This window comes from Trachemys scripta, chromosome 2, assembly GCF_013100865.1.
Source record: "Trachemys scripta elegans isolate TJP31775 chromosome 2, CAS_Tse_1.0, whole genome shotgun sequence".
Taxonomy (NCBI): Eukaryota; Metazoa; Chordata; order Testudines; family Emydidae; genus Trachemys; species Trachemys scripta.
In genome coordinates this window covers 163,618,832-163,645,419 of record NC_048299.1, presented here as the reverse complement: position 1 = coordinate 163,645,419, position 26,588 = coordinate 163,618,832, and the positions used below count along the sequence as shown (strand labels likewise).

General features: G+C 58.4%; 1 protein-coding gene across 3 annotated transcripts in view; it reads left to right on the top strand.

Moving 5' to 3' along the window:
- The window catches only part of FNBP4 (formin binding protein 4), a 29,338-nt gene extending 5,285 nt beyond the window's left edge, over window positions 1-24,053 (top strand). The window contains exons 2-17 of one of the 3 annotated variants that reach the window (XM_034762145.1): window positions 3,582-3,674; window positions 5,457-5,593; window positions 5,882-6,071; window positions 6,426-6,573; window positions 6,662-6,782; window positions 8,659-8,997; window positions 9,995-10,205; window positions 15,186-15,301; window positions 15,952-16,056; window positions 16,808-16,941; window positions 17,912-18,090; window positions 18,775-19,088; window positions 20,146-20,290; window positions 20,392-20,651; window positions 21,451-21,608; window positions 23,038-24,053. In XM_034762145.1, coding sequence (XP_034618036.1) covers window positions 3,582-3,674; window positions 5,457-5,593; window positions 5,882-6,071; window positions 6,426-6,573; window positions 6,662-6,782; window positions 8,659-8,997; window positions 9,995-10,205; window positions 15,186-15,301; window positions 15,952-16,056; window positions 16,808-16,941; window positions 17,912-18,090; window positions 18,775-19,088; window positions 20,146-20,290; window positions 20,392-20,651; window positions 21,451-21,608; window positions 23,038-23,128 — 2,741 coding nt within the window. In that variant the 3' untranslated portion in view covers window positions 23,129-24,053. The other 2 variants (XM_034762144.1, XM_034762146.1) reach the window with 2 other exon arrangements.
- Window positions 24,054-26,588: the final 2,535 nt, after the last annotated feature.

Below are 26,588 nucleotides of genomic sequence, written 5' to 3'. Positions count from 1 at the left end.
CCGGGGGGGCAAGGCCAGGGGGTGTATAGGGAGGCAGGGTCGGGGGGGTGTCTGAGAGGGCCAGGGCTGGAGGGGGTTGTCTGGGGGAGAGGGCCGGATGGGGGTGCCCTAGAGGGGCCGGGGGGGCAAGGCCAGGGGGTGTATAGGGAGGCAGGGTCGGGGGGGGGGGGGGGGGGGGGGAGGGAGGGGGGGGCGGGGGGGGGGTGTCTGACGGGGGGGGGGGTCCCAGAGGGGTGGAGGGCGATGCCCTGGGTGTTTTTGTCCCTTCCAGCCTGTCGCCTCCTCCCCGGCAGGGCCCGTCCACCCCTGGTGCCAGCACTGTGCAGTGTGGGCCCGGCCCCTACCTGATGCCATATTTGGCCTGACCATTCGGGAGTGGCTGGCCCTGGGGGGGCAGGACCTGCCCTGCCAGCAGGGGTCAGGGTGTGGGGATTGGCGGGGATCACCCCGAGTCTCCTCAGGCTGTCAGTTTGGCCTTAGATACTGGAAGCTCGATCTCGTCCAGCCAGCACCAGGGGTCACATGAGGAGTGTGTGGTTTAGTGCTTTGTGGCATGGGTGTTTGGTTAAGTTGGTGCTGTAACTGTAAAAAAAAAAAAAAAAAAAAAAAAAAAGGTTTGGGGAAACTAACTGAAACTGAAGTCCATAGTTCCCAAAAGAGTAGTGAGCTAATAATGTCTGCTGTCTGTTACACTGCTGGTAGGAATTGTTAATCGCCCCTGCCCCATGGTCAGGCAAGTTTCTATATTGCATTCTAGCTCTCGCTGGCAGGGCAGTGGGGACAGAGCTGCTGGCTGGATTTCTACATGTGTATTATAGCCCTTGCTGGCAGGGATGCAGGGTCTCTGAGCAGTTCACTAAGGGTACATCTATACTACAGGGGGGAGTCGATTTAAGATACGCAAATTCAGCTACGTGAATAGCGTAGCTGAATTCGACGTATTGCAGCCGACTTACCCCGTTGTGAGGACGGCGGCAAAATCGACTTCTGCGGCTTTCTGTTGGCGGCTCTTACTCCCACCTCCGCTGGTGGAGTAAGAGCGCAGATTCGGGGATCGATTGTCGCGTCCCAATGGGACGCGATAAATCGATCCCCGAGAGGTCGATTTCTACCCGCCGATTCAGGCGGGTAGTATAGACCTAGCCTCAGTGTGTGTTGTAGCCCTCGCTGGCAGGGTGCGGGGTTGCTTGGTGGGTTTCTGCGTGTGTTGTAACTGTCACTGACAGGGCGGTAGGTATGGGGTCATTGGGTGGGTGTCTACATGTGTATCGTAGCCCTTGATGGCAAGGTGATGGATACAGGGCTGCTGATCTCAGCCTAAATAGCTGGGTGCTGCCTAATGCAGGGTTTCTCAAACTGGAGGTTGGGACCCCTCAGGGTTGTGAGGTTATTACACGGGGGGTTGTGAGCTGTCAGCCTCCACCCCAAACCCGGCTTTGCCTCCAGCATTTATAATGGTGTCAAATGTATAAAAAAGTGGTTTTAATTTATGGGGGGGGGGTCACACTCTGAAGCTTGGATTCTTCACCTATCGCAGACATGGCATCTTGGAGTTGCGTAGTGGCAGTCATAGTTTGGGAGCAAAGGGTCTGTAGATTGTGGAGGTAGGTGCTGGAAAGGATAGCAATGATGTTCTACTCTGCGGTTTATTCCCTTTTTGTGCTTGGTGTATTACTGGCGTCTGACCTTGGATGCAGCCCTGCACAGATTTAATTACAGCATGTTCTGCTTTGGAGCAGAAGGCTCAGTCTTGGGTAACAGATTGACTCAGTCGCTCTCAGTGGATGTACCAGGTCTTGGAGAATTGGACACACGTGAACAGCTGGGCCAGACCCTGCCCATCACTGGCAAAGCAGCATCTAGCCCCATCCAGCGCTCCCAGGAGCCATTCTGCCATTCGCATGGTGGAGGCTAATGTCTTCTCTTGCACTTCACACCCTCGCTCCCCACAGACCCTATGGTTTCCCTGACCGAGCCCACTGAAAAGCCTTCTGCCCTGTTTGCATTAATGATGTGATAATTTCACCATGGGCAACCCCCAGCTCCTAGTCCCGTCAGTGCCTGGTTGGTGCCTCGCTGGAATGCCAATCAGTATCTGGCAGAAGGGAAGCAAAGGTCCTTGTCCAGCTGTGCAGTGGGCCACCCTGCCAGTTTCCTGAATTTCAGGTTCTAAAACAGGGGTGGGCAAACTTTTTGGTCTGAGGGCCATACTGGGATATGGAAATTGTATGGCGGGCCATGAATGCTCACAAAATTGGGGGTAGGGGTGCAGGAGGGGGTGAGGGCTCTGGGGTGGGGCCAGAAATGAGGCGTTCAGGCTGTGGGAGGGGGCTCCAGGCTGGGACTGAGGGGTTTGGAGGGTGGGAGGGGGATCAGGGCTGGGGCAGCACATAGAGCTGCCAGCCCTCGCCTCCTTGTACTACATAGGAGCCTGGGGAGGGGGGGGCGGGCGCGGGTCATGCTGGCTACTTCCTGGGAGCTGCGCAGAGTGGGGTAAGTCCCAGACCTCGTTCCCCGGCTGGAACACCGGAGCAGGGCAAGCCCCCAAGCCCGGTCCCTATCGGGAGCTGAGGACCAGATTAAATGGTCTGAATGTGGCCGACGGGCTATAGTTTGCCCACCCCTGTTCTAAAAGAAGCTTTGAGAGGAAAATAAAGCTCTTAAAATACAGTTGTTACAACGAATTCTGTGCCAATGGCCTCCACGCGTTCAGCGCAGTGACGGAAGGGACCGAGTGCAGAGCTTGAAGCCTGGGCTTCCTGCCTGGTTTGGGCAGGCGCCAGGAATCAGTGGCATAGCATTCTGGGAGTTTCCACGGTGGGGGTGGTGCTCAGGGCTCCTGCACAGCAGGGATCTGGTCTCAGCTCAACCCGGGGCCTTCCTGTATAGTAGGTGACTAAGCAGTGTGGTCTCTGGGGAATTTCCTCGGCGAGATTAGCAGCTGGGCAGTGGTAGTGCTGGAACTGCTCAGGAGCACAGGATGGGGAGGCTGCTGTGCTGTCTGCCCCCAGAACGGCCTGCAGCTTCTTGGCTCCACCTGGGCAAGAGCAGCAGGGGCACGGGCTGTCCCTCTTCCTCCTTTGGGTCATGCCCACAGCTGGCCATGTCATGCACCTGCTGTGCCTCCACTTCCCTCCTTAAGACATGCTGCCTACAAGCAATCAGCCGGCCCAGAGTCTTGGAGAGAGCTGAGTTTTATTTATTTATGAAAGAGATAACTTGGCAGTGAGTCCGAGCTGCTTGGTTGTGCACACGGCCCGTTGCTGCCATGCGTAGCCACTGTTTCTTTTTCATTACTCTCCTCCTCCCTCCCCTCCGCTTGGTGCGGTCACTTGAGTCATGTGTGAAGTTCGGTTGTAATCGTTTGGGGGCTGGGGCTGTGCTGTCTGGATGGCACCCCAGGACTGTGAGCAGAGTCTGCGAGTGCCTCCCCAAGTTGCAGTGACCAGCCCAGGGGGGTGTATGGAGCGGGAGATGTATTACGCCCACGTGGTTCCCCTCCCCAGCTTCCTTTGGTAGCAGGGGCTCTTCCCTGGATGCGGGCCACTGACATGACTGTCACTTTTCCTTCCTTCACCCAGATGAACCCGAGGTGGCTGGGGAGGTTCCCAGAACAGCTCCAAACCCGCCCCAAATGACTGCACCTGCTGGACCGGCAGCTGTCAAGCCAACAGGTAGGTGGGGCATTTCTCCTCCCTTCGCTCTCCCTAGGATTTAGCTCAGTCTGCAGTTACTAAGGGCAAGCAGCCAAGTCTGTGTCTGTCTGGCACTGGACGCTCTAGGCGCAACGTGCTGTCGTTGGAAGGCAGCTGGCAAAGGCAGACATGGCGTTTGGGCCCTGGTCTGTTTGGGTGTGGAGGCGGCGTTACCGGATCATTCAAAGCAAGTGCCTCTTGCTTGTGCTTTGCCTTGGAAGGCTCAGGGGTGTGGGGTCTTTCTGCACTGAAGGATTTCACAGATGACTCAGCAGATTGGGAGCTTCCTCCGCTCTAATTGATGACGTGGAGGGGTTGAGTCTTTAGCCAGATATTTGTTCCAACCCTTTGGCTTTGTGTTGGTCGCTCAGAGTCTCATGCAGCTTGAATAAAAATCCCTTCCCACCTCAGTCAGGGTATGTCTGTGCTTAAAATGGCACTACTGTGTAGACATTACCTACGGCGATGGGAGGGGTTCTCCCATCGCCATAGTTAATCCACCTCCCCGAGAGGTGGTAGCTAGGTCAGTGGAAAAATTCTTCCTGTGTACACCAGGAATTAGGTCAGTATAGCTATGTCTCAGGGGTGTGAAGTTTTCACACGTAAGCTATACTGATATACAATCCTCGTGCAGACCAGGCCTCGGTTAGGTTCAAGTGTCAAACCCGCTAGTCCTCCATAGACACTTCTGTCTAGCTGGTTTTTCCAGGGACCTGGATTTGTAACATGAAAAGCAAATGGAAGAAACTCTTCAGGCCCCTTGTTAGCGACCATTATGAAACAAAACAAGGGGCAGATACAATTGTTTTTCCTCCCTCTGTGCTCACCTTTAGGGCCCATCAGGGAGCCGGCTTTTGGAATTTGTGCGTATCATTGAGCTCAACACCCCAGGTTGGAATCCGGAGCTGTGTGCTCTGATGGCACCTGGAGGGAATGGCTCCATCTCAGTGGAAAGGTTGCTGGCAGAGAGCTTTTTTCATTTACAGCAGTCCCGTGCTTATGGCTTGATTTAGCTCACTGAGCTCCAGCAACCTGTGGACTGTTAAATCTGTTTTGCTACTTTTCAGATTTATTCAGTAGTTAAACAGTTGAAATGCCTACAACTCTGGGATAGCAACTGGCTTTCCTGATTTGTAGTGCTGCTCCCAACAATTACCTTGATAAGCTTTAAATCGTACAGCGCTGGCACATTCCGGACTGCCCCGAATGAGTACGTAGGAGGGAGTTCTCTGCTTTGGAGACTGAAAGGTCACACGGGTCTGGTAGGGATGTGTGGGACCCGCATGGCACATTCAGCATAGCAAGCTTCTAGCCTCCACGGTTGCAAAGTTGCATCTTGTTTTAAATGAGATTGTAAGCCCTTTGGGGCAGGGACCCCGTCTTCGGTGTATCTGTACCACAGTATGAGTAATGCTCACCATCTCGGAGGAGCAGGCTGTGTCAATGACTCAGTGATGCTTCCTACGTACCTTGGGAGTGTTGCCTCTCCTTGCGCACATGGTGCGAGAGGTGAGAACTGGCAAGAGAGCTGTAGCTTGGAAGCAGGGTATGTATGGTGTTCAGTTGCCCAAAACCAGTGAGCTCTTTCTGCGCCCCCAGAACAGCTGTGTGTGCATTGTGTGGCATTCTGAGTTTGCTCAGTGAATCCTGGCAGGTGGCTGTTTCACAGATTGCATTTGAAATACCTTCTCTGTCCTCTGCTTTAAACCCAGGCAGCCGAGGGTGGAGGGGAACTCTCACTGGTAACTCTCCTCTGCCTAGGTGGCTTATGTTTGCTCGGTGCATATGCAGACAGTGATGATGAGGAGGGAGAGGCACCTGAGAAATCAGTGCCGTCCACAGATGCAAACGGCAACAGTTCAACGGACATTGACAGCACGCTGGCAAACTTTCTGGCGGTGAGTAGAAATTCTGCCCTGGGTCTCAGTCAGGGGACGACAGGCAGGGCTCCGGAGTCACCACCTTCTGACAACCTGAGCTGTGCTTATGGAGAAAAGTGGCCGAACGTGCTTTTGCTGGGGTGGAAGGCAGGGGGGTGGAGGATGAAGCTGGTGGGCGGGGTTTCAGGGCTGCTGAGTTTGGAGGACTCGCCTGGGGTAGCGACTGCTCTCTGCGCGTAGGGGAATACGCTGATTGCCCCAAATCTGGGGCTTCAATTCATTTGTAAACGTTTTGTGCTTTCAAAGGAGATTGATGCCATTACAGCTCCGCCCCAGCCTGCTGGATCCACGGGTGCCTCCGCCGCGCCCCCGCCGACTCCGCCGCGCCCAGAGCCCAAGGAGTCTGCCTCGAGCCATCCCTCGGCCACGGCGAACGGGACGGGCTCTGCCCAGGCGGCGGAGTGGCAGTATGACACCCAGTGCTCGTTGGCAGGAGGTGAGCTCTGTTGCCGGGTTCGTCTGCCCCAGGGCGTGCGGGCAGCCATTCCAGCTGGGGGGGCCTCCATCCCCGGCAGCACGCCAGCCCCCGTGTCCCTTTCATTGCCTGGAAACAGCCGCGTTCTCTCTAGCTGTGATGTCAGAAGATGAATGTTGTGCTGTAGCCCCAAGAATGAAACACTTAGTGGCCAACACACACAGGTTTGTGTCTTCCAAGGGCTATTGGTGAGTGGCTGGCGCGTGGGGTGAGCGCAGGGACAGACGGTGGGGTCCCTGTCTCCTGAGGCACGTGGAGAGGGCCATGGCTTAGGGGCATCCTGCTCACTCACGGCCTTTGGTTTTCTTCCCTCAGTGGGCGTGGAGATGGGAGACTGGCAGGAGGTCTGGGATGAAAACACTGGCTGCTACTATTACTGGAACACGCGGACCAACGAGGTGACCTGGGAGCTGCCGCAGTACCTCGCCACCCAGGTCCAGGGGCTGCAGCGCTATCAGCCCAGGTGAGGCCAGGCCCCTTTGGAGCACCGGCGGGGAGAGAGGGGGGGGCCTGTTGGTAAGTGCTCGTCACAGCCTCTGCTTTCCCTCCAGCTCTGTGGCAGGCGTTGACGGGAGTTTCCTGGTGGCTGCAGACATGTACCCTCAGGAGAAAGGGGTCGCTGTTGCCAGCATTAGCCGTGGGACTGTCCTACCCAAGCGAGAGGTGAAGAAGGTCAGTGGGAGTCACCCCTTTCCTCGTTCCTGCAGAACGTCTCAGTGAGACGCTCCATCGTGCTGCAGGCTGGCCTCGCCCTGGGCTCCCAGGGAACAGAGGGGCCAGGAAGGAGCTAGAGAGCCCAGAGGAACCTCAGCTAGCCACCGAGTTTGGACAGCTGGGCGTCTCTGAGGCCAGGCTCCCTGGGTGGAAAATCCTGCTCTAGTGGTGGGATGCGGGCTCCAAGTGCCATTCTGCTCTAGAAATGGCCCCGATGTGTCCTGTGTTCACTTGGCGCTCCTTTACCCCTGTAGAAGGGCAGCTCAGCACGCCAGCTGGGCGTTCTCTGCTCTGGTCACCTGCTGGAGGGGTCTGGGGGTGTAGGAATGAAAACTGGATTGGGTGGAGGGACCGTGTAGGCTCCGAAGCAAGGGCTGCCTTGCTGGGTGGATCCTGCGGTACTGAGCACGTTGCCAGCACTGGGAACTTCTGCTTCACCTGGGCACCGATTCCCTCTGTGGGGATGGCACAGTGCAGCAGTGGGCAGTACGTGGCACCTGACTAGTAGCGCAGAGAGACTCCCGCTCCCTGCGTTGAGTCAGCGAGGCTATCGGGAGCGATGTGGGCGGCCTTCGCTCTGCACACACCCTGAGAGCTGCCCCAGTGACTAAGACTATACCAGGCCAAGGAGTCACTTGGAGGGGAGGAGCTCAGGGTTTGCTGTGCTGGATTGGAAGGACAAAACCCAGAAGCCTCTGCTGCTTTGATGAAGGTGCAAGGAGCCCTGCACAGGGCAGTAAAGGGCCAATTGTCCCCAGAGACAGCGGCCTCCAATAACTGGAGGCTGACTGTTGCCCTCCATGGAAACCCTGCTCCTCTTTCCAACCCTCCTAGACTATTGACCTGACAGACAGTTTGTGGCACTGAGTTTCCCAGGCTGATCATGTAGAGAAGCATGTATTCTCTCTCTGAGTGCGCTGCCCGAGGGACTCTCTGACTGTGCCCCTGGTTTTGTGGCTGGGAAGCGTTCTGTCTGCACTGTCCCCCTGTATAACATCCCTGGTGGGAGGCGGAGTTTGGAGAAAGACAGGCTTACTGTTTTATGGAGGAGTTCAGGGAGGGCGTGCCGTGCATAGGGGGCCACGTAGAGTATCCAGCTGCATGGTAAGAGAATAAAAACTACTGGCCATCTTCTAGTGCCCCTCTGGATCAAACATGCCTTCCCCAGGAGGCCTGTGTTCAGTTCTGGGTCCCTCGTCTCATGAAGGAGACGGGTCAGAGGCAGGCGATGAGAGTGATCAGAGGCTGGAAAAACATCCGTGGGAAGGGTCTGCAAAGGCTGCAGCTGTCCAGCTTAGAGAGGACATTGCGGGGGTGAGGGAGAGGAGGAGGGCCAGACTCTCCCAGTAGCCCCTTCTCCCAGGCTGCACTTAGGAGTCCCTTGCTAAGAGGAAGTCCCTGTACACCAGACCCAATTGATGTTTGGGTCTTGCAGGCCCGCGACGCACCCCGGACGCCAGCAGCGCCCAGGGTCTCAGAAGGGATCGGCCATAACTCTGGGTATTTGCTGGGTGGGATGCAGCGGGTTAAGTACTGAACCTCTCATTGACAGGGTTAGGGAGATACTTTCCCTAGAGGCTCGTTACTCCAGAATTGTCCACCCCAGGGTTCTTGCACCTTCCTCGTAAGCCCCTGGCATTGGCTGGTATCGGAGGCTGGAGGATGGCTGTTCCTGGATTGCTGCAAATCACTGGCTGGGAAAAGGCCCTCACTGCAGGGATCTCTACAGGGGAGTCTTGTTCCTCCCTCTACCGCTGTCTGAGAGTCCCTCGGGCTGTCAGGCAGCGGCGATTCTGGAGCGGGGGAGAGCCTGTGACTCTTGTCTGTCCCGCAGGAGGTGAATGAAGGCGTCCAGGCCCTCTCGAGCAGCGAAGAGGAGAAGAAGGGGGTGGCGGCGTCCCTGCTGGCTCCGCTGGTCCCCGAGGTGGTGAAGGAGGAAGAGGAGCGCTGGAGGAGGAAGGTGATCTGTAAGGAGGAGGTGGAGCCGGTGCCAGCAGAGGAGGTGGCCGCGGGGGAAGCATCGGTGGCTGCTGACGAGCAGGACCCTTGCAGGGATGCTCTGGAAGACCCTTCCCAGGAGGGTCTGTGCAGCGTGGTGCAGTCAGGGGAGAGCAGCGAGGAGGAGGAGGAGCAGGACACGCTGGAGTTGGAGATGGTGTTGGAGAGGAAGAAGGTAAGTGGCAGCTGGGGGAAAAGGGGGCAGGTGCTGCTGGGCTGGTGTTGGAGCCCTGTGTCATTAACAGTCTAGGCGGGCCGAGAGAAAACCTAGTCTCAATCGCCACATAGCCCCTGTGTGGTCTGTGCCCGGGACTTAGTGGGGATTCAGGGGCTGCCCCCATCACCTATGGGGCAGAGTGCCCAGGGAAACACCACACAGTACGCTCCTCCCTCTGGCAGAATGACCCCATGGCTGGGTCTACACTACAGGTGCTACGGTGCTGCAGCTGTGCCACTGTAGCGTGGACGCATCATACAGCACCTCTGGCCACCGTAGCTAGGTCGATCTCAATTTGAAGTGTACACCAGGCCGAAGTAGCGCTGTGCTCCCCTGCAGTAGGCAGCAGGACTGGAGTCACGGGGCGCAGCATTGGCCGGAGCACTGCATGTAGAAATCCGGGGGGAGGTGTTTCGTGAGCCCCTGTCTGTTTAGCTGACACTGTTTTCAATTCCCCAGTTGGAGAGAATTGCCAGTGGATGGAAAGCTCTGAAAAGAGTCTCTCTCTGGGAAAAGGGATTGCTCCCCAACCCCGGGGGCCAATCTCAGGGTTCCCATTATTACCAACCCCTTCATCACGGGCCCGCTTGTGCCAGGCTGATGTGACATCCACCAGTGGGGCTCATGACAACCTAGGCTAGTGGTTCCTAGACTTTTCACCAGGGCAACCCACCAACTGCACCTTGTCTGTTTTTTGGTGACCCACCATTACATGTATGCACCTCCACACTTGCCCTGAAGGGCTGGGTCTGGCTTCCTGCTCTGGGCATGGTGACTTGGCACAGGGGGTCGCAGCCCGACTCAGGTTTGGCCTGGCCATCCTCTGTCGTGAGGTCACCTTCTTGCGTATCAGCAGGGTGCAGCTGCTCCTGAGGTTTTGCCCTCCCCGCCTTCCCTTGTGAGAGTGCTGGGGGCTGCTCCCCGAGGCGGCACTCACCCTCTGGTCTTGTGGCAGGCGGAGCTGCGAGCCTTGGAGGAGGGAGATGGCAGCGTCTCGGGTTCCAGCCCGCTCTCAGACGGGAGCCAGTCAGCATCTCTTGACACAGCGCCCAAGCCGGCGTCCATGCAAGGGAAGTGGAAGCTTTTTGTCGGGGTTGCCAGCCCAGAGTCCACCAGCCGCGGCTCTAGCAAGACTGGCCGAGAGACTCCAGAAATCAAGGAAGCAGGTAATTTGAGAGACGCCTCCTGGGCCATGGCCCTCGCTTCCCAGCCAGTGACTGCAGGGAGAGCCGCGCCCTTGGGCACCGAATCGCAGTGTTCGGCGCGGGCTCCTCCTTCACATCGCAGGGGTTGGCAGCTCGAGGGTTTGTCTGGAGGGGTCAGGGCACAGGCCGTGTTACCGCCAGGCTGAGCTCTTTCCTCTCTCTGCAGCCCAGCAGCGGTAATGCCTAGGTTACTAGCAATGAATGTCTTCTTTGGGGGGCTCTGCGTGTGCCCTCTACAGGGAGGAGCACCCCGGCACTTTGAGCCCAGAGCCCTGCAAATCTGCAGATAACTTTTTTATATCCACGGATGCGGATATTCGTGGACCACTTTTGCAGCCCGCGGATCAGGTGCAGATACAAATTTTGTATCTGCGGGGGGCTCTGCTCTCGGGGAGCACGCGGGGCGATGGGAGCAGTTCGGAGCTGGCTCATGGGACGGAGGTTGTCTTCGCTGTATCGGTTCGTAGAGTCTCTGATCAGCACTAGCCATACAGGGTTTGCACTGCACCGCAGAGCCTGGTGGCTGTGGACGACATTGCCACCGAGCGACTCCGTTCCTGACAGGGTGCTTGGGGGCACGTCCCATCTGCCTCCAGCAGTCCCGTGGGGTGGTTCAAGGCCTCTGGAGAAGATCTGGGGGCTATGGGGTCATCAGCATATGTATCAAACCTGCTGTCTGTCCCACCTCTGAATGGGGCGGCCACCTGCAGCTCCCAGTGGCCACTGTTCGCCATTCCCAGCCAATGGGAAGTGGCGCTGGCTGCAGGGTTGTGCTGGCCACCGCTTCCCACAGCTCCCATTGACCGGGAACGGCGAACCGCGCACTGGGAGCTGCAGGTGGCCGTTCCTGCGGACCACGTAAACAAACTCTCACGGCCTGCCAGCGGATTACCCTGATGGGCCGCAGATTGCCCACCACTGGACTTGAGGCTGCAGTGGGGATGTTTGGGGGCGCTCATAGACTGCGCTTGCTGCTGGGGTCTTGGGTGTATTGGCCAAGTGCCCCCCTTTCTGTGGGTTGGCTACTTTTGGGCCTGGCCTTTGCTGCCGAGAGCTAGGCCGGCGTCTCTTGCAAACCAGAAGTGCAGCACGCTGGGTAGTGCCTGGGGAGCTCCGCATGGGCCTGCCCACCTGGTCAGTGGGGTAGGGAGCAGGTCACGCCAGACCTTGCTCTGCTGCACTGGCTTCCTGTTGGCTTGCAGCACTGGAACCAGTCTGTGAGGCTCTAAACAGCCTGGCAACCTGAGAGTCCTCTTTCCCTGGGACCTCCTGGGCAGCAGCAAATGCTCAGTGGCCACTGACCCAGCCCACACCTATTGACTGCCAGGGATGGAGGCAAAATCCGTTGTAGACTTGTGGTTGCAGGAGGCAGGCTTGCTGGGCAGGTGTTGTATTAGGCCAGTCCACTGCTGTATTTGAATCCCTGGTCCTCGCAGGGCCGTGTGTGAGATACTTTGTGCAGGTGCCCAGAGACTGCCAGATGAGGCTCAGTTTCTAGCCCAGTGGTTAATTGGGGTGTGGATTACGGAAACACCCATCCGGGCAGGCGTCCCAGAGCTGGAGTGGGGTAGAAGTCCCGCCTTCCTCTAATATAGCACGAGGACTGGCGAGGCCTGACTCGTTGGGCAGGTGTAACAGTCTGACTTGCTAGGGGCGCTTGACTGCATGGGCTGGTCCATGGATCTGTGACAGAGTCTTGAGCCCTCCGTGGCTCAAGAGGCCAAGCCAGACCTGCCAGGCCCTGATTAGCCCAGAGCGCCTCGAGAGGGCTGGAGGTTTGTCCCGTCTCTTGCATTCAGTGTGGCAGGGTATTGTATAAACCAAACCAAGCCAGGCGGTCTCTGCCCCTGCCGCTCGGCTTTCTGGATTCTAACTTATTCCTGGGCAATTTGGCCTTGAGTTCTGCGGAGCCCCTCTTCTGCCACAGACACATCTGGCTTCACAGCTCCCAGCATGCTGGGCAGCTGCGCCCCACGGATTGGCCCCCACGGCCCCTGCCACGGACAGCTACGGCCCATGGATCGTCCCCCTTCCCCACCCCACCCGGTCCCTTCCACGGACAGCTGTGTCCCACGGATCGTCCCCTCTGGCACCTGTCATGGGCAGCTGCGCCCCACGGATTGGGCGTCTGGTTTCTGTGCCCCACTGACTAGGCCACCAATTCCCTACCATGCCCCTAAGGACTTTTGGCTTCAGGTCCAGAGCGCCCTTACGGATTCTCTCAATGTAGCTGACAAGGTCTTAGTGGCAGGGACAGCCTGTTACTCTGAATGTACAGTGTCTAGCACAGGGGTCCCATGAGCTCAGCTGGTTCCTGGGCCCTGCCATAATGACTAATGAAAGTACGAGCCCTTTCCAGGGTTGTCCTCCTGTCCTGTGGCAGAGCAGCACGTGCAGTTCCCTTGGTCTGTGGGGATTGGGGGGCGAGAGCCCGGCTCCCCCTCTCACCAGCCCCTGCAGCAGAGGCAGAGAAGCACCTGGAATGCGCTCAAAAGGCAGCGCAACCGTGGCCCTGCTTGGATACTTGGGGCAATCCCGAGTGCAGCTCTCAAAGGTCACAGGGAGGCCTCCTGAAAGGACAAGCCAGGAGGAGTCAGCAGATGCCAGACCCCCCCCCCCCCAGCCCCCTCCCCAAGGAAAACATTCCTATGTTGGGCTATATCTTGGTGGCCGCCTCCTGGCAGACTGTTCTGCAGTGACTCATGGTACTAGAGGATCTGAAGGCCTCAGCAGCTCCAGAGCTAAATGAAGGACTCCTGTGCATTCTCTCACGGACTGGCTGGGCCTTCCCCTCTCCCCCCCCGGTCAGTCCGACTCTGCCTCCCAAGCCATTGAAGGGCGGAGAGCTGTTCTGGAGGGTCTGGAGACCTTCTAGAATAGAGGAAACAATGTGGATAAATGTCCTATTGGCTGGGTCTAGGTACACGAGGCAGTGGAGGAAAGCAGAGCCATTGGCGGGTGTGGGGCCTTCACGTGGAGTGGGGCGAGAGGGGATTGGAGTAGGAGGGTCTCAGGATCATGGTGGAATGAGATGGGCTGAAGGAGGAGAGTTTGTGGCTGACTGTGCAGGCATGCAGAGCACTCCTTGCCAGGCCTCTGCTCATTGCCTTAGCTTGAGAGCGCGTTCCATGAGGGCCCGGGGGACGCCCAGCACCCAGACCCTCAGCTCGGACAGTGGTGATGGTCATGGCTGGAAAAACCCACCTCGTCGCCTAGAGACTAAGGCCCTGGACGGGAGGAAAGACGGCTCCTTGGGCAGCGAGGAAGCTGCGAGCTGTGTTCAGGGGACAGGACTCCATGTCCATTCTTTGTAGGGCAACAGGATTGCACCAAAGCACAGACCTGGTTGGTGTTCTCGGTTTCTCCTCGGAGTGGAAACAACCCCGCAGGGGCCTGAGCATTGCTGAACAACTCAGGCCGGGGATGCGTCATAGTGCAAACTGAGATGGTGCAATAGCTGAGTCGTGGGTTTGTCTAGCCCCAGAAACAGCCACCTCCCTTCCTAAGGGGAGCGGCCCCTCCCCTAGCTGCCTGGCCCTGCTGGTGGGGAGGGCTGGGCCTGTGTGCGGTGCTGTAGAGCCGTACTTGGGTGAGAACAGCAGGTTCCGGCCGGGCCATCCTAAGAGGTGTCTGGTGTCTCGTGCTCCGAAGGGAGGAGGTTGGGGTTGAATCTTTAACGGCAGTGCCATTTCCCCGTTCATTAGTCACTGGAGTTAAACTCCTGTTGGCGAACTGGAAGGGCTGCGTGGGGTTCGCCTTGTGGCTTGGTGAACATGGTACGTCTACCCAACAAAAAACCACGCTCTGCGAGTCTCATCCCGGCTCAATGACTGGGGCTCTCACTATGGGGCTAAAAACAGCTGTGTAGACGTTCCCGCTCAGCCTGAAACCCGGCCATGGGGGAGGGTCCCAGAGGCCGGCCTTCAGCCTTTATGGGAACATCTAAACAGCTGTTCTTAGCCCCGTAGCATGAGCCCAAGTCATCGGCCCAGAGTCTGAGGCTCGCTGCCACCACGAGTTTGCTTGTTGGGTTGACGCACTCTTAGGGATTTTGGGAGCTTTGTCTGCCTGGCTGCGTTGGGCCAGGAGCAGGGCTGTGGGTAGGATGTGTATCGGGAGCTCAGCTCTGTATGACTCTTGCAAAGACGTCCTTTATTCCCGACATTAATCGGTGACTGCAGTGAAATAGGTGTGAACAAGCTTGCTGGCTGTCTTAGGCTGGGCCTACACTACAGGGTTAGCTCAACGCAACCTGCCTCGTGTCAACCTACCTGTGGAAGTGTGTTCACTTAAATTTGGCTCCCGCCGACGTCAGTGCCTCTCTACGCCGATTTAGTAACACCAGCTCCCCAAGCGGCGCTGAGTCACGGTCAAAGTGATTAGGTCAACGCAGCATCAGTGTAGATGCTGCATTGCTTACATCAACTGTAACTGGCCTTCAGGAGCTGTCCCACATTGCCCCACACCAACAACACAATCGATACAAGCACTCCTGGTGAGGATGCGCACCGCCAACACAAGGAGCCAAGTATGCGCTCACAAGCAATTTAACGACGGTGGCTATGTTCCCATGCAAGTTAGTTTGACGTAGTTTGTAGTGTAGACATGGCCTTGGTCTTCTGGCCTAGCCAGGACCTGGATTCTTAATGGGAAAAAAGCCCTACTTTCCAACAATAAAGGAACAGATGAGGGTGCTGTCTACTGCTCCTCTTCAAATGCACTGATTAAATCTGTCTGCTCCCAGTCCCTCTGAGGCCAGAGTCTGCCCGGGAAGCCCAGGCCAGACTTGAACTTTTAAAATAGGATAGAATAGGGCCGAGCTTTTTTTAATTGACTCCCTCCCACGGCTGCCCGCTGATGGGGGGCCATGCGGTGGGTGGCGACTGCGCTGCCCTGTGGGAACAGTTAGGAAGGTCTCGTGTGTTTTCTCTCCCTCAGCAGCGAGTGCAGAAGCAGCTGAGGAGACATCAGACAAAGAGCTGGAGCCAGAGGAGGTCCAGGACAAAGTGAAAGCGCAGGGAGCGCCCAAAGCAGAAGAGGAGGAGCAGGACCTGAAGGTGGGTGGGCGGCAGGGGAAGGAAGAATTTGGTATTGACTAGTGTTTGGGTCACAACCGCGTTTCTGTCTGGGGGGGAGTGGGGTGTCCCCAGATTCCCTCCCATCCTCATTCTTGAGGGAGCCATGTCAGGTTGGAGCATGGCCTTGGAGTCCTGGAGCGCTCCGTTGAGTGGCCCTCTGGCCTCGGCCCCAGGTGAAGGTGGGAATTTGGAGGGTTGGGGACAGCAGTGGAGCTGGGTTTGGGGTATGAGCGTCTTGCTCGTCTCTCTGCTCCTGAGAAGCAATCTAGCGCGTGCTGCGGGCGTGGAGAAGGCAGTGGCTGGGTGGTGGTGGTGGGTTGCCTACCACTCAAGTGTAACTCCTCCAAGTCAGAGATGGAGGAGGCTTCTTAGCTCATCACAGGGCAGGCTTGTTCCCTGCTAGGTAGAATGAAATGGCTCCACTTGCGGAGTGCTGGGATTGGGGGAGGCAGGTTCTGAGCCAGGCACGCTGTACAGCCCACGGGCACCGTCTCACTGCCTCCCCCGCCTGCACTTAGCTACCCTGGGGAGCAGGGGCATAGCTGCGTGAGCGCTGGCAGTCCTCCTCCGGGGCCTGCGGGCCGTCTGCGAGCCGATCCTCACCCCTTGTGTGCCCTGTCTCTCGGCAGTTTCAGATCGGAGAGCTGGCAAATACCCTGACTAGTAAGCTGGAGTTCCTGGGCATCAACAGACAATCCATGTCCAACTTCCACATGCTGCTGTTGCAGACCGAGGTAACGGAAGCCTGTGTGTGTCCCCGGGAATCAAACATCCTTCTATTTCCTGAGTGTTGGAAGCCACACTGAGCCCAGTGCTCTAACTCTAGGCAGCCAACCACTGTCCCCCTTCATTGTCTGAGTCCTTCCCCCAGCCCACCCAGACAGGACTGGTCCCTGCCAAATTCACAGCCATGAAAAACGCATCATGGACCATGAAATCTAGTCTCCCCCTGTGAAATACGGTCTTACGTGTACTTTTACCCTACACTGTACCGATTTAATGGGGGAGACCAGCGTTTCTCAAACTGGGGGTCCCCGAACCAAAAGAGGGTTTTTGGGGAGGATCACAAGGTTATTGTAGGGGGGTCCTGGTATTGCCCGTGCTGCTTTCAGAGCTGGGGGTCCCAGAGAGCGGAGGCTGCGGGCCAAGCGCCCAGCTCTGAAGGCGGCGCTGCCGTCAGCAACAGCGCAGAAGTAACAGTGGCAATACCCTACCAGGCACCCTTACTTCTGTGCTGCTGCCTTCAGAGCTGGGTCGACTCCTCCAGTACAACACCATGACATTTCAGATTTAAAAATCTGATATCATGAAATTTACCATTTTTTAAAATCCTATGACTGAAATTGACCAAAATGGACCATGAACTGCCCCCTTGCCAGCAGAGGGCAGCAGCGCATCCCCCAGTGCTGCCCTCCTGCTGGTTTTACTATTGCTGTGCCCTCTTTGATGCCAAAGTGTGACAGCTTCTCTGCTTGCTGGCTCTAGACCCGGATTGCGGACTGGCGCGAAGGAGCTCTCAATGGAAACTACCTCAAACGCAAACTGCAAGATGCAGCCGAACAGCTAAAACAGTATGAAATAAACGCCACCCCTAAAGGCTGGTCCTGCCACTGGGACAGGTACGCACTCTTCTCCCCTTTTCACCTTTGACCTTTGACCTCTCAGACATGATTTGTGACCATCACCACCTGACGACGTTGGCGACATCTGTCCGGAGACTGAGAGCAGCTGCAGTTAGCGGTGCTGGGCGGGAACCTCCGGCACTCACAGAGTTTGGGCCAGCCACCAAATTGGAGACCTAAAAAATCCCTGTTAAAAAAGTGTTTGGAATGGCTTTGGGTCGGTGATTGGACAGAGCTGGTTTTTACTCTCCCGAGTGTAGCTGCGCTGAGGAGGGCGGGCTCGGGGGGTCGCGCATGCGAGAGCTCTGTGCACTTTGCAGGACCTCTGGATCTCTACTCCGGCTAACAGCGCTGACCCTCAGGAGAGCCCCCCTGGCTGCGGATGGGAACCAAGCGCAAGATTACTATCTCCTACCGGCAGGTCAGACCCAAACATTTCTTTTTCTATTTGGCTTTTCTGGATTGTTTGTTCATTGTTTGAAATGTTTGCTCTTTTGTTTTTCAGCTCCCAGAGCCTCTCCCTCTCTCTAGCGTTCACTGTATGTTTGACACCAAGAGTATCATGCATGGGACCTCGACAGCCCATGGGGGGAGCAGCCGCCTTGCTTAAATTGGGCTGCTCCCTGTTTGTACTCCGGAGGCAGTTCTTAACAGTCCTGTTCCTAGAGAGAGCTCGCCCCCCCTCTCCTCCCTCCCTGTGAACATAAGCCTGCTTTCCCAGCCCTTCTCTCTTGGTGGGGAGGGCTTGGGGCTGGATTCACAGAGCCAGCAATGCAAACAGCTTTGAGCGAGCTAGCTCTGACCTCCCGCCTCCCTCCTCAAAGTTGTTTGTTGCCTTTGTGAATGGCAGCCCTGGTAGAAGCGGGGCTTCCCGGTGAGAGCCCAGCGCTGTCGCGGGAAAGGCCCATGTCTGCGTGTCGCTGCAGGGGAGGGAACGTAAAGCCGCCTGTTCTTTCTTGTGATCTAGGGACCATAGGCGCTATTTCTATGTTAACGAGCAGACAGGAGAGTCCCAGTGGGAGTTCCCGGATGGTGAGGAGGAAGAGGACGGGCAGGCCCCGGACAGTAAAGCTGAGTCTATTCCCAAGCCAGCTCCGAAGGAGAAAGCGGAGTCCGGTGGTGACTCCACGGTGGAGAACTCCACAGGTACTGGAGGGCCCGGGCTGTGAGATGGGGGCGGGGGAAGCAGCGTGGACTGGCTAGAGGGAGGGGGAGGGTGGCTAGCAGATGGTGGAGAGCTGCTGGGACTAAGGATGGTGCAGTGGTTAGAGCACTACCACTAGCAAGACCCGGCTCCAGTTCCCTGCTCTGCCATGGATTCATTGTCTGACCGTGGGCCAGACTCTTGCTGTCAGAGTTGCCGTCTGTAACGGGGTGTGAGGGCCAATCTGCAAGGTAGTGAGGGGGCCCCGATGCTGGGTGATAGGGCCAGAACAAGCTCTCTGAGCCAGAAAAGGAGAAGAGGGGGTCTCTCTGCCGCCATCGAGCAGTGGCTCGACACGCCACCAGGTTTCGGTTAGCCAAGGAGAGCGGCTGAGCCATGGACGGAGTTAACCCAGAAGGGAGGCGCTGTGCCCGGGGCAGCTGGAGTCGCACTGCCACACGCTTCCCCAAGAGCCTGAGGGTGCGCAGTCCCTTGCCCTACGGCTTGGGTAGTGAGCCCTGTGGTGTGCTGTACATGGGCACCGCGCCTCCCTGCCACTGAAGTTGCCAAGGAGCAGGTTACCCCTCGGGGGAGGGGATCAGCACAGCCGAGCGGAGAAATGGGTGGGTTGCGGCAGGAGCAGTTCCAGGGTGGGTTGTCAGGCATGCACCAATGTGTCTCCTCAGGTCCTCTCAGCAAAGAGCCCTTCTCCGGCCAAGTTCCTGCCACGTCCCTCGTGCCACTCACTCCGTTTTGGACTCTGCTTCAGTCTTCTGTCCCCGTGCTCCAGCCCCCTCTGCCCTTGGAGGTGCCCCCGCCTCCCCCACCTCCGCCAGAGTCACCCCCACCACCGCCGCCGCCACCACCGCCTCCCGGGGAGGATGGAGAGATCCAGGAGGTGGAGATGGAGGATGAGGAAAGCGAGGAACCACCAGCCCCAGGAACAGAGGAAGATGCTCCTCTGAAACCGCTTCTCCGCCCAGCTGTCACCAGCAGCCAGGTGAGGGTGGGGAGCGACTGCTGCCTGGGGCGGGCCCAGGTTTGGGTGTGCTGTGTGAGACAGGTAGCTCGGCATCATGCGGCCGGCGGCCGGGCGTGTTTCCCAGTGGCTCTGCTTTGTATCCTCCTGCAGCAAGCCCCTGTCACCCCATGGGTAAGGGCTAGCTGCCTAGCAGCTCTGCGTTTCTCTCCCCCCACCCCCTCCCAGTCCTGGGAGAGAAGGTTGACCTGAATGATATACCCTCTCCAAAAGCCATTGCCGAGGCCCCTCCCAAGAGGCAGTGGAAAGGAGGTGGTCCAGGGACGTTGCTCAGCCCTGGATCTTGGGGGGAGCAAAGGTCAGTTTTAACGGGCAGAGAGGTCATTGGGCGTGCCGGGGTTCTGTGCTGTGAACCGGAGCCCGGGGGATCAGTGGAGTTGCAGTGGATAAGGGGAAAAGCGTTCTGTAGTGAGCTGTCCGGCTCCTGCCTGAGGCCGGGCTGCTCTAGAACAGCCTAAACCCCGTATTCTCTGCGGGGGGATTTCACCCTCGTGAAATGGTTCCTCTTCCAGGAGTGCAAAATGTCGTCCCCGCCCCCCCCCCACGAGGCAGAGAATCCATTTGTCTCCTGGGGCAGGGGCATGTTAAACCACAGACCAAAAGTGTGCGAGATCCAAGGCCCCTCTGTGCTAGTAGCTCGCTCGGCTGCACTCAGGAGTGGCCGTGCAAGGGGCAGGAGGGCTGGGCGGGGACAGCTGCCAGAGCAGGAGCTGCCGCTGGCTAGGAATTTGAAGGGGGCAGTGGGTATCAGAGGGACGGGGAGGATGAACCACGGGGGGACAGTGCGGTCCCCGAGCCAGGCCAGTGTGGCAGGCCACCACAGTGGTGGGCTCCATCCATCGCTGGGTCACCCAGGCCTAGGCTCAGCGCTGCCTGGGGCTGTCTCGAGTGGGCACGTCCCCTTGCCAGAGAGAGCCCCTGTCCGAGGGACACTGGGCTCAGCAGAGGGGCCCTGGAGATGTCTCCTGTGGTCAGGAGTCAGTCCAGCCCCCTGACTGGCCACCCCCTCTGCCTGCAGAGTAACTCCGAAGGCAGCGCCTCCGCCGCCCTCGCCGCTAAGCCGCAGAAGAGGAAAGCCGGTGAGATGAGCACGGGGCTGGTGCAGCGAGCAGCGACCATCGGCAGCTGTCCCGTTCTCTACAGCCAGCCTGTCATGGCAGCCAGTGAGTACCAGCCCCGGAGCGGCCTCCCCGAGGCCAGAGCGGCGTCTGCAGCGGGGGCTGCCAGGGACGTACCAACCTCCATCTCTCTGCTGTGTCCGCAGGCCCTCAGCCCATGGGGCTGAGTCTCCAACCGAGTTACCTGGGCGTGACCGCGCCAGCCCTCATGAGCTATTCGGAGTGTGCCGTGCCCACCGGGCTCGCGGCCGCCATGGCGCAGCCAGCCCCTGCACGAGGAGCCCTGCCTGTCAAGGGGGCCACGGAGCAGCCGCCTCCCCCTCCTCCGCCGCAGCCGCCTCCTCCACCTCCCCCAACCACCAAAGCACCGCCTCCCGAGAAACCTCGCAAGGGGAGGAGGGACAAGGTAGGGGTGGGCTCACCGCTGCCCGGGCAGGCCGGGCCTGTGGGGAAGCCGCTGGCAGATCCCGGCTGTGCCTGGGTGGGCGCGAGCAGCGAGAGAAGAGTCGGGACTTTGTGGCCTTGGGAGACGAGTCGCTTCCCTCTGATTTTCTGGAAAGGGGAGGCCGGCTGATGTGTGGAGAACCTGGGAGTCCCTGAGCAAAGGGCTGATGCTGCAGGCAGCTTGCCCCCCCCGCTCCTGGGCAGTGGCTCCCCTAGCGTGGGGCAGGTCGACCCCCAGGAGTGTGGGGCCAGCGCTGGGCTCGCAGGCTTGCTGCTAGTCCGCATAGAAGTGACTGGGGGGAAGCGCGTTCTCTCACTGGCGGTAGCTAGACACACCGCTTCCTCGGAGCTCTTGGGGCTCCTCCAGCATTAAGGGGGGGACTGGGTCCTCGTCCCTGACTGGGCCTGTAGGCTTTACCGTAATACGCCTAATAAATAATGTACAGCCCCTAGCACAGCAGGGCCCTGACCTGTGGCTTGCAGGGACTACGGTAATATAGTCGTGTGGGGCAGGGCTTGTGCCCGCCCCTGACTCTCGCTGATCAGTCCCAGTCCTCTCCCCTCCCGCCATCTCTCCCAGCTGGCCACTGGAGCAGAGTAATGTGCCCCCCTGCAAGTATCGGCCGTTGTTCCCCCCCCACACGCTCTGCCTCCGTCCTTGTGACTGGGTCCCTCCTGCCTGGCTCTGTGGGGGAGGGGCGCTCTTCTGTGCCCACAGTGCCCCCTGCGTGGTCCCAGCTCTTCCCCTTCGTCGTGTGCAGGGCAAGAAGGGGAAAGCGAAGATGCCGTCGCTAGTGAAGAAGTGGCAGAGTATCCAGCGGGAGCTGGACGAGGAAGAGAACTCCAGCTCCAGCGAGGAGGACCGGGAGCTCACCTCTCAGAAACGTATTGAAGAGTGGAAGCAGCAGCAGCTAGTGAGGTATGGGGGGAGGGGGAACTGGGCCCAGAGCCTGCTCCTTGGGAGCCCTCTGCACCTGCTCGTAATCCAGTTCCTGCTACACCCCTGGCCAGGGCACCAGCCAGCCCCCCCAGGTGGCAGTGTCAGCAGAGGGGTCCCAGCAGGGAGCGTTCTTCCCCTGGACGGGGCAGCATGGCTGTGCTGTGCTGCCTCTGGGGTCCTCGCCCCCTTTCTGTGTGCCACAGTCCCCAGGAGACCCTCTCGCTGGCCCGGCCTCTCAGCTGGCTGTATCCGTTGCCGTTATTCGGGGGGGGGGGGGGGTCTTTTCCTGGGGCTAGCCCGACAGCTGTGCACGGTTATTGCTCGTGCCTTAGTGAGGCACTTCCTGGCACCCTTCACCTATCTCCAGGGCACCCTCGAGCCCTCGCCCTCGGATCAGCCCTCTACCGCCTGCCCACGCGAGCAGTGGGCTCGGCCCGGGTGGCTGCCCCGTTCATTGGAAATCCAGCTCCTCTAGCATGCCAGCGGAGAGCCCACTGCCCTCGGCACCTCCTCGCGGGGACAGCACTGACTTGCTGGGCCACTTACCCCACATTGTGCCGAGCTGGAGCTCTCCGCCAGTCACAGCGCGGCGGCTGACTCATGACATCACCTGCTTAACTGCAGCCCTCAGCTCCTCTTCCAGCGGGTAGGGCCAGCTGTCCCATAGCCCCAGGCTGGGCAGGGTCCTTGGCCAGCACCTTTGGGCTCGCAGTGTAGAGTAGTGGGGCCTGGGAAGCGCGAAGGCAGGGCGAGAGGGCATGGCGAGGGAGAAGACCCTGCTGCCTGCCACCACCCTGCAGTGAGCTAGGTGGCATGGGCTTGGTCCCTCCCGCCACTGTATTTACAAAACTCCCATGGGTCAAGTTTCGTGGCCTCTCCCGCTCCTCCCCTGGGGTCCTTCCAGTGGCCGCCTGAGCCCGAACGCCCCACTCTGAAGATGTGTATAAGAAACTTCTTCCCTCTGCCCATCCCGGTGAGGGGAGCAGGTGCATGGGTGCAAGGAGGAGGGAGGGGTAGCTGGATCCTTCCATCCGATCTGCGGCTGGGGAAGCCTGACCTGTCATGCATTGAGTATGAGGGGTGTGGATTCCCAGCAGCAAGGGGACAGCGCTTGACTGAATCCTTCCCAGCCCCCAGAACTGCTCCCTGGCACAGCACCTTCTAGCGGCCCCAGGAGGTCTTAGGCATATGGCCAGTTTCCTGCCGACACGCTCCTGATGCTCTCCGGAGGGTTGATTTGGCCATTCTGCGTCAGAGGCAGCTCTGTGAACTTCGCATCGTGTGCACGTCCCCTCTGTGCGGAGCCCACCCCACCCCCTGCCAAGGGCAGATCATGCCCCTGAGGGTGGGCTGCACAAGTGCTGCCCGGACTCCTTTGCCGGGCCTGAGGTGCTCTTTGTCCCCGCAGTGGCATGGCGGAGAGGAACGCCAATTTCGAGGCCCTGCCGGAGGACTGGCGAGCGCGGCTCAAGCGGAGGAAAACCACTTCGAGCACATGAGGCATCGGCACTGTTTTTTGTTTTTTGTTTTTTTACCATGTGTACAGTTTAAAGCCTCTTACCGATATGACTGTTGTCAATAAATTGTAACCGTTTGGGGCATCCCGTTTCAGTTGAATGGGCTGATGCAGCGATCCCCTAGCCTGGGACCTCTCCAGGGTGGGAGCCGGGATGTGAAAGGCCTGTTAGGTAATGGGCGGCCTTGACGGGCCTTGTGCTCGCCGTTCGGCTCCTCCTGGCACAGCGGGGGCGCTGGGCATGAATAGTCCGTTTTGGGGTTGGGCTCTGGCAGCGACTGCGCCAGGTGGACCCGCACCACGCTTGGCCTGGCTGGTAGAGCCGAGTCGAGCTCAGAACCGTCGCCCTTCCCCTTGTGGCTTAAGGAGACCGGCTCTCTCGGACGCCTCCTGGCGTTGCCATTCCCAGCATCTCTGGCCCGAAGGTGCTGCAGCTCTGTCCCGCGCCGAGTAGAAACCCGTGTGCGCACTTCCTCCGTCAGACCAGCCAGTGGCCCAGACGAGCCTTTCACTCGATTCCAGGGCTATCTGTGCAGGCCCTAGTGCAGTGACTAGACAAGTCCACCTTGCCTGGGCCATGAAACCTTTGGTCGGCCCTTGGACACGTTTGCGGGCCAGCTGGGAGGTGGTGGGAGGCCATGTGTCAGGAGCTGTTTGCTCTCTAGTTCTACCCCGTTCTAGGCCCCACCTCCTTTCACTCCCCATCAGTCCCCCGATTTCAGCAAAAGTAGCGTTTGTCCCTGTTAAGCCCCCCCGCCCTCCCCCCTTTGGCTCAGAATCAGGTAAAAGTCACTTTCTTCCCACGGAAGGGAAGGCAGCTCGGGTTTCCAGCCGTTTGTATTTCTCCAGTTTTTGGCTTTGTAAATTTGTACATAGACATGAATAAAATCCCTTTTTATACTTCAGAACCTGCGTGTCCTTGTACTTCGGCGCGGGGTGGACAGTGCACTTGGGCTCAGGCCAGCGCCTGCAAATCAGGCTGGGGGGGACATGGTGGAGCTACGTTCTGGGTGACTCAGGCTCCTCCAGCCATCGCCTCTGCCAACTCACCAGCAAAGGGGGATCTGTCTGACTTGAACGGGCAGGTGCTCTTGGTCTGCGGGTGCACTAAAGCACTTGTTGATGCCAGCTCAGCCAAGCCAGGGAATCTGTCATTGGGGAGGCTGGATGCCACCTCTGAGACCCTCTTGCCTGTACAGTAGGGCCCATAACTAAGGCTGCGTGTCTGTCACGGATTCTGTGACTGTGACTTGCAGCGGCTGTTGCAGCTGGCTTGGGCAGCCCATGAGCCAGCAGCAGCAGTTTAGGTGTGGGAGGGGGCTCAGGCCCAGGGCAGGGGGTTGGGGTGCAGGGTGGTGCTTACTTTGGGGGGGGGGGGAGGGGCTCCCTGGAAGCAGATGGCATGTCCCTGCAGCTCCTAGGCAGAGAGGCCAGGGGGCTCTGCGCGCTGCCCCTGCTTGCAGACACCACCCCCACAGCTCCCATTGGCTGCGGTTTCCAGCCAACGGGAGCTGCGGAGATGGAGTTTGTGGCGGGGACAGTGTGTGGCGTCCCTCTGGTCTTCCCTTCCCCTAGGAGCTGCAGGGACATGCCGTCCACTTCCGGGGAGCTGCGCAGAGCTGGATAGGGAACCTGTCAGCCCCACAGACACAGAGACAGACACACGCAGGAGTCCTGGGCTGTGTGCCGCTGCCCACACCCTCCAGCACCTGTGGTGCCCCTGGACTGCCCCCCCCCCCCCCCCCCCCCCCCCCCCCCCCCCCCCCCCCCTTTAGTCAGGGGTATATAGTACAAGTCATGGACAGGTCACGGGCTGTGAATTTTTGTTTACTGCCCATGACCTGCCCATGACTTTTACTAAAAATACCCGTGACTAAAATGTAGCCTTGCCCATAACACACTGGGTGCTGATTATGGCAAACATCCATGTCATGAGATTTTTTTTTTTTTTTTTTTTTTCAGCCTCATCCTGCCCTTGTCCCCTGTTCTGCCAGCCACTTCCTGCTCGTAAAGCCACGTTCTTATGTGCCAAAAGGTTCCTGGCAGGCGGAAAGATTGTAGGTTTTTACCAAGTCACACCCGTGTAATCCTAGTGCAGGCATTCTCAGCCAGGGGGCAGGGGGTGCAGAGGAATGGCCCCCCCGCTGATCAGTGGAGAAGAGGGGAGCACCACTGTTCTAGTGAATCCTAAAGATGAAATTGACCAGGCAAATCCTGTCTAGGCGGTGGGGATATGGTGTCTAACACCCCTTGTATAACGTGGGCTGGGCTGAAGGGAGTGGGAAGTTAATGAACCCAAATTGGTATGTTGGATATTAAGCTTAATTGGTGGACAAAATAATGAGGGGATGGGCTAGTTTACCCATCACTGCCTTGTTGGGTCCTTAAAGATTTTGTGGGAAACTAACAAAAAACCCAATAGAGGCTGCTGGAGTGAGCTTCACCATCATGGCTCCCCCGGTCCCCAGCAGGGACCTTTGTCATCCTGAGCCGGAGAGGTGCCCTGACCAGACCCAGCCAGAGAGAGGGGGCCCAGACGCTATCGCCATCGGTACCGGCTCCAGCTGAATCCCAAACACCACCTGGGATGACGGTTTTTACCACGTTTGTTTCCATCTAAGAGACTGTCAAGTGATGGGGGCTTTGCCTTCTGAGGCTGGACTTTAACAGCAGCTGTGCTCATAGCTCTAGCCCCTCAACCAGCTCCTTCTCTTTTCCCCAAAAGGGCAGGTTTGGCTGTCTTTAATACTGTCAAACAAGGGCTTTTCCTTCTGAAACCTCTCTGCCGTTCAAGGGGAAGGGAGAAAGGCTGGTGAAAATAAAAGCCTTATTTAACACTTCACATTGTTAAAGGCTTTACATGATTTTCCTTTTCTGTCGTCTTTTTATTGAAGTTTACAGGATTTTTAATCCTGTACACCATGGTGCTAAGCAGGCTGAAGTCTCTGTATCCCAAGCTTTGCATGTTGTTTAAGGATGATTATGGACTTGATATTAACACCTTTAGCCTCTATAGTCCACCTAAATTAATACCAGCAGCCCAGTCCACGCAGAATCACATGTGCAAGTCCCTGGGGCAACGGGGGCAGTAGGCCCCAGTCTCTACACGCACATGGGTGTGGGTCTATGGGGCAGTAGGACTCGGTCCATATACAAATGTGCAGGGGGTGGGGGCAGTAGGGCCCAGTCTCTACATGCACACGGGTGCGGGGCTAGGGGGCAGTACGGCCGGTCCATACTGACACAGACACGGCGCAGGCCCCGCCTAGCGGGTATATAAGGGGAGGGAGGGAGGGGGGGGGTCTCCCCAGGCCGGGGGGCGGGGCCGGCGCTGAGCGAGCCCAGGAGCGCGGAGGGAGGCTTTGATTTCGCCCGGCTCCGCCATTGGCTCTTACCGGGCCACACGGATGGACCAATGAGGAGAGAGCTTTTCCCCGGAGCCA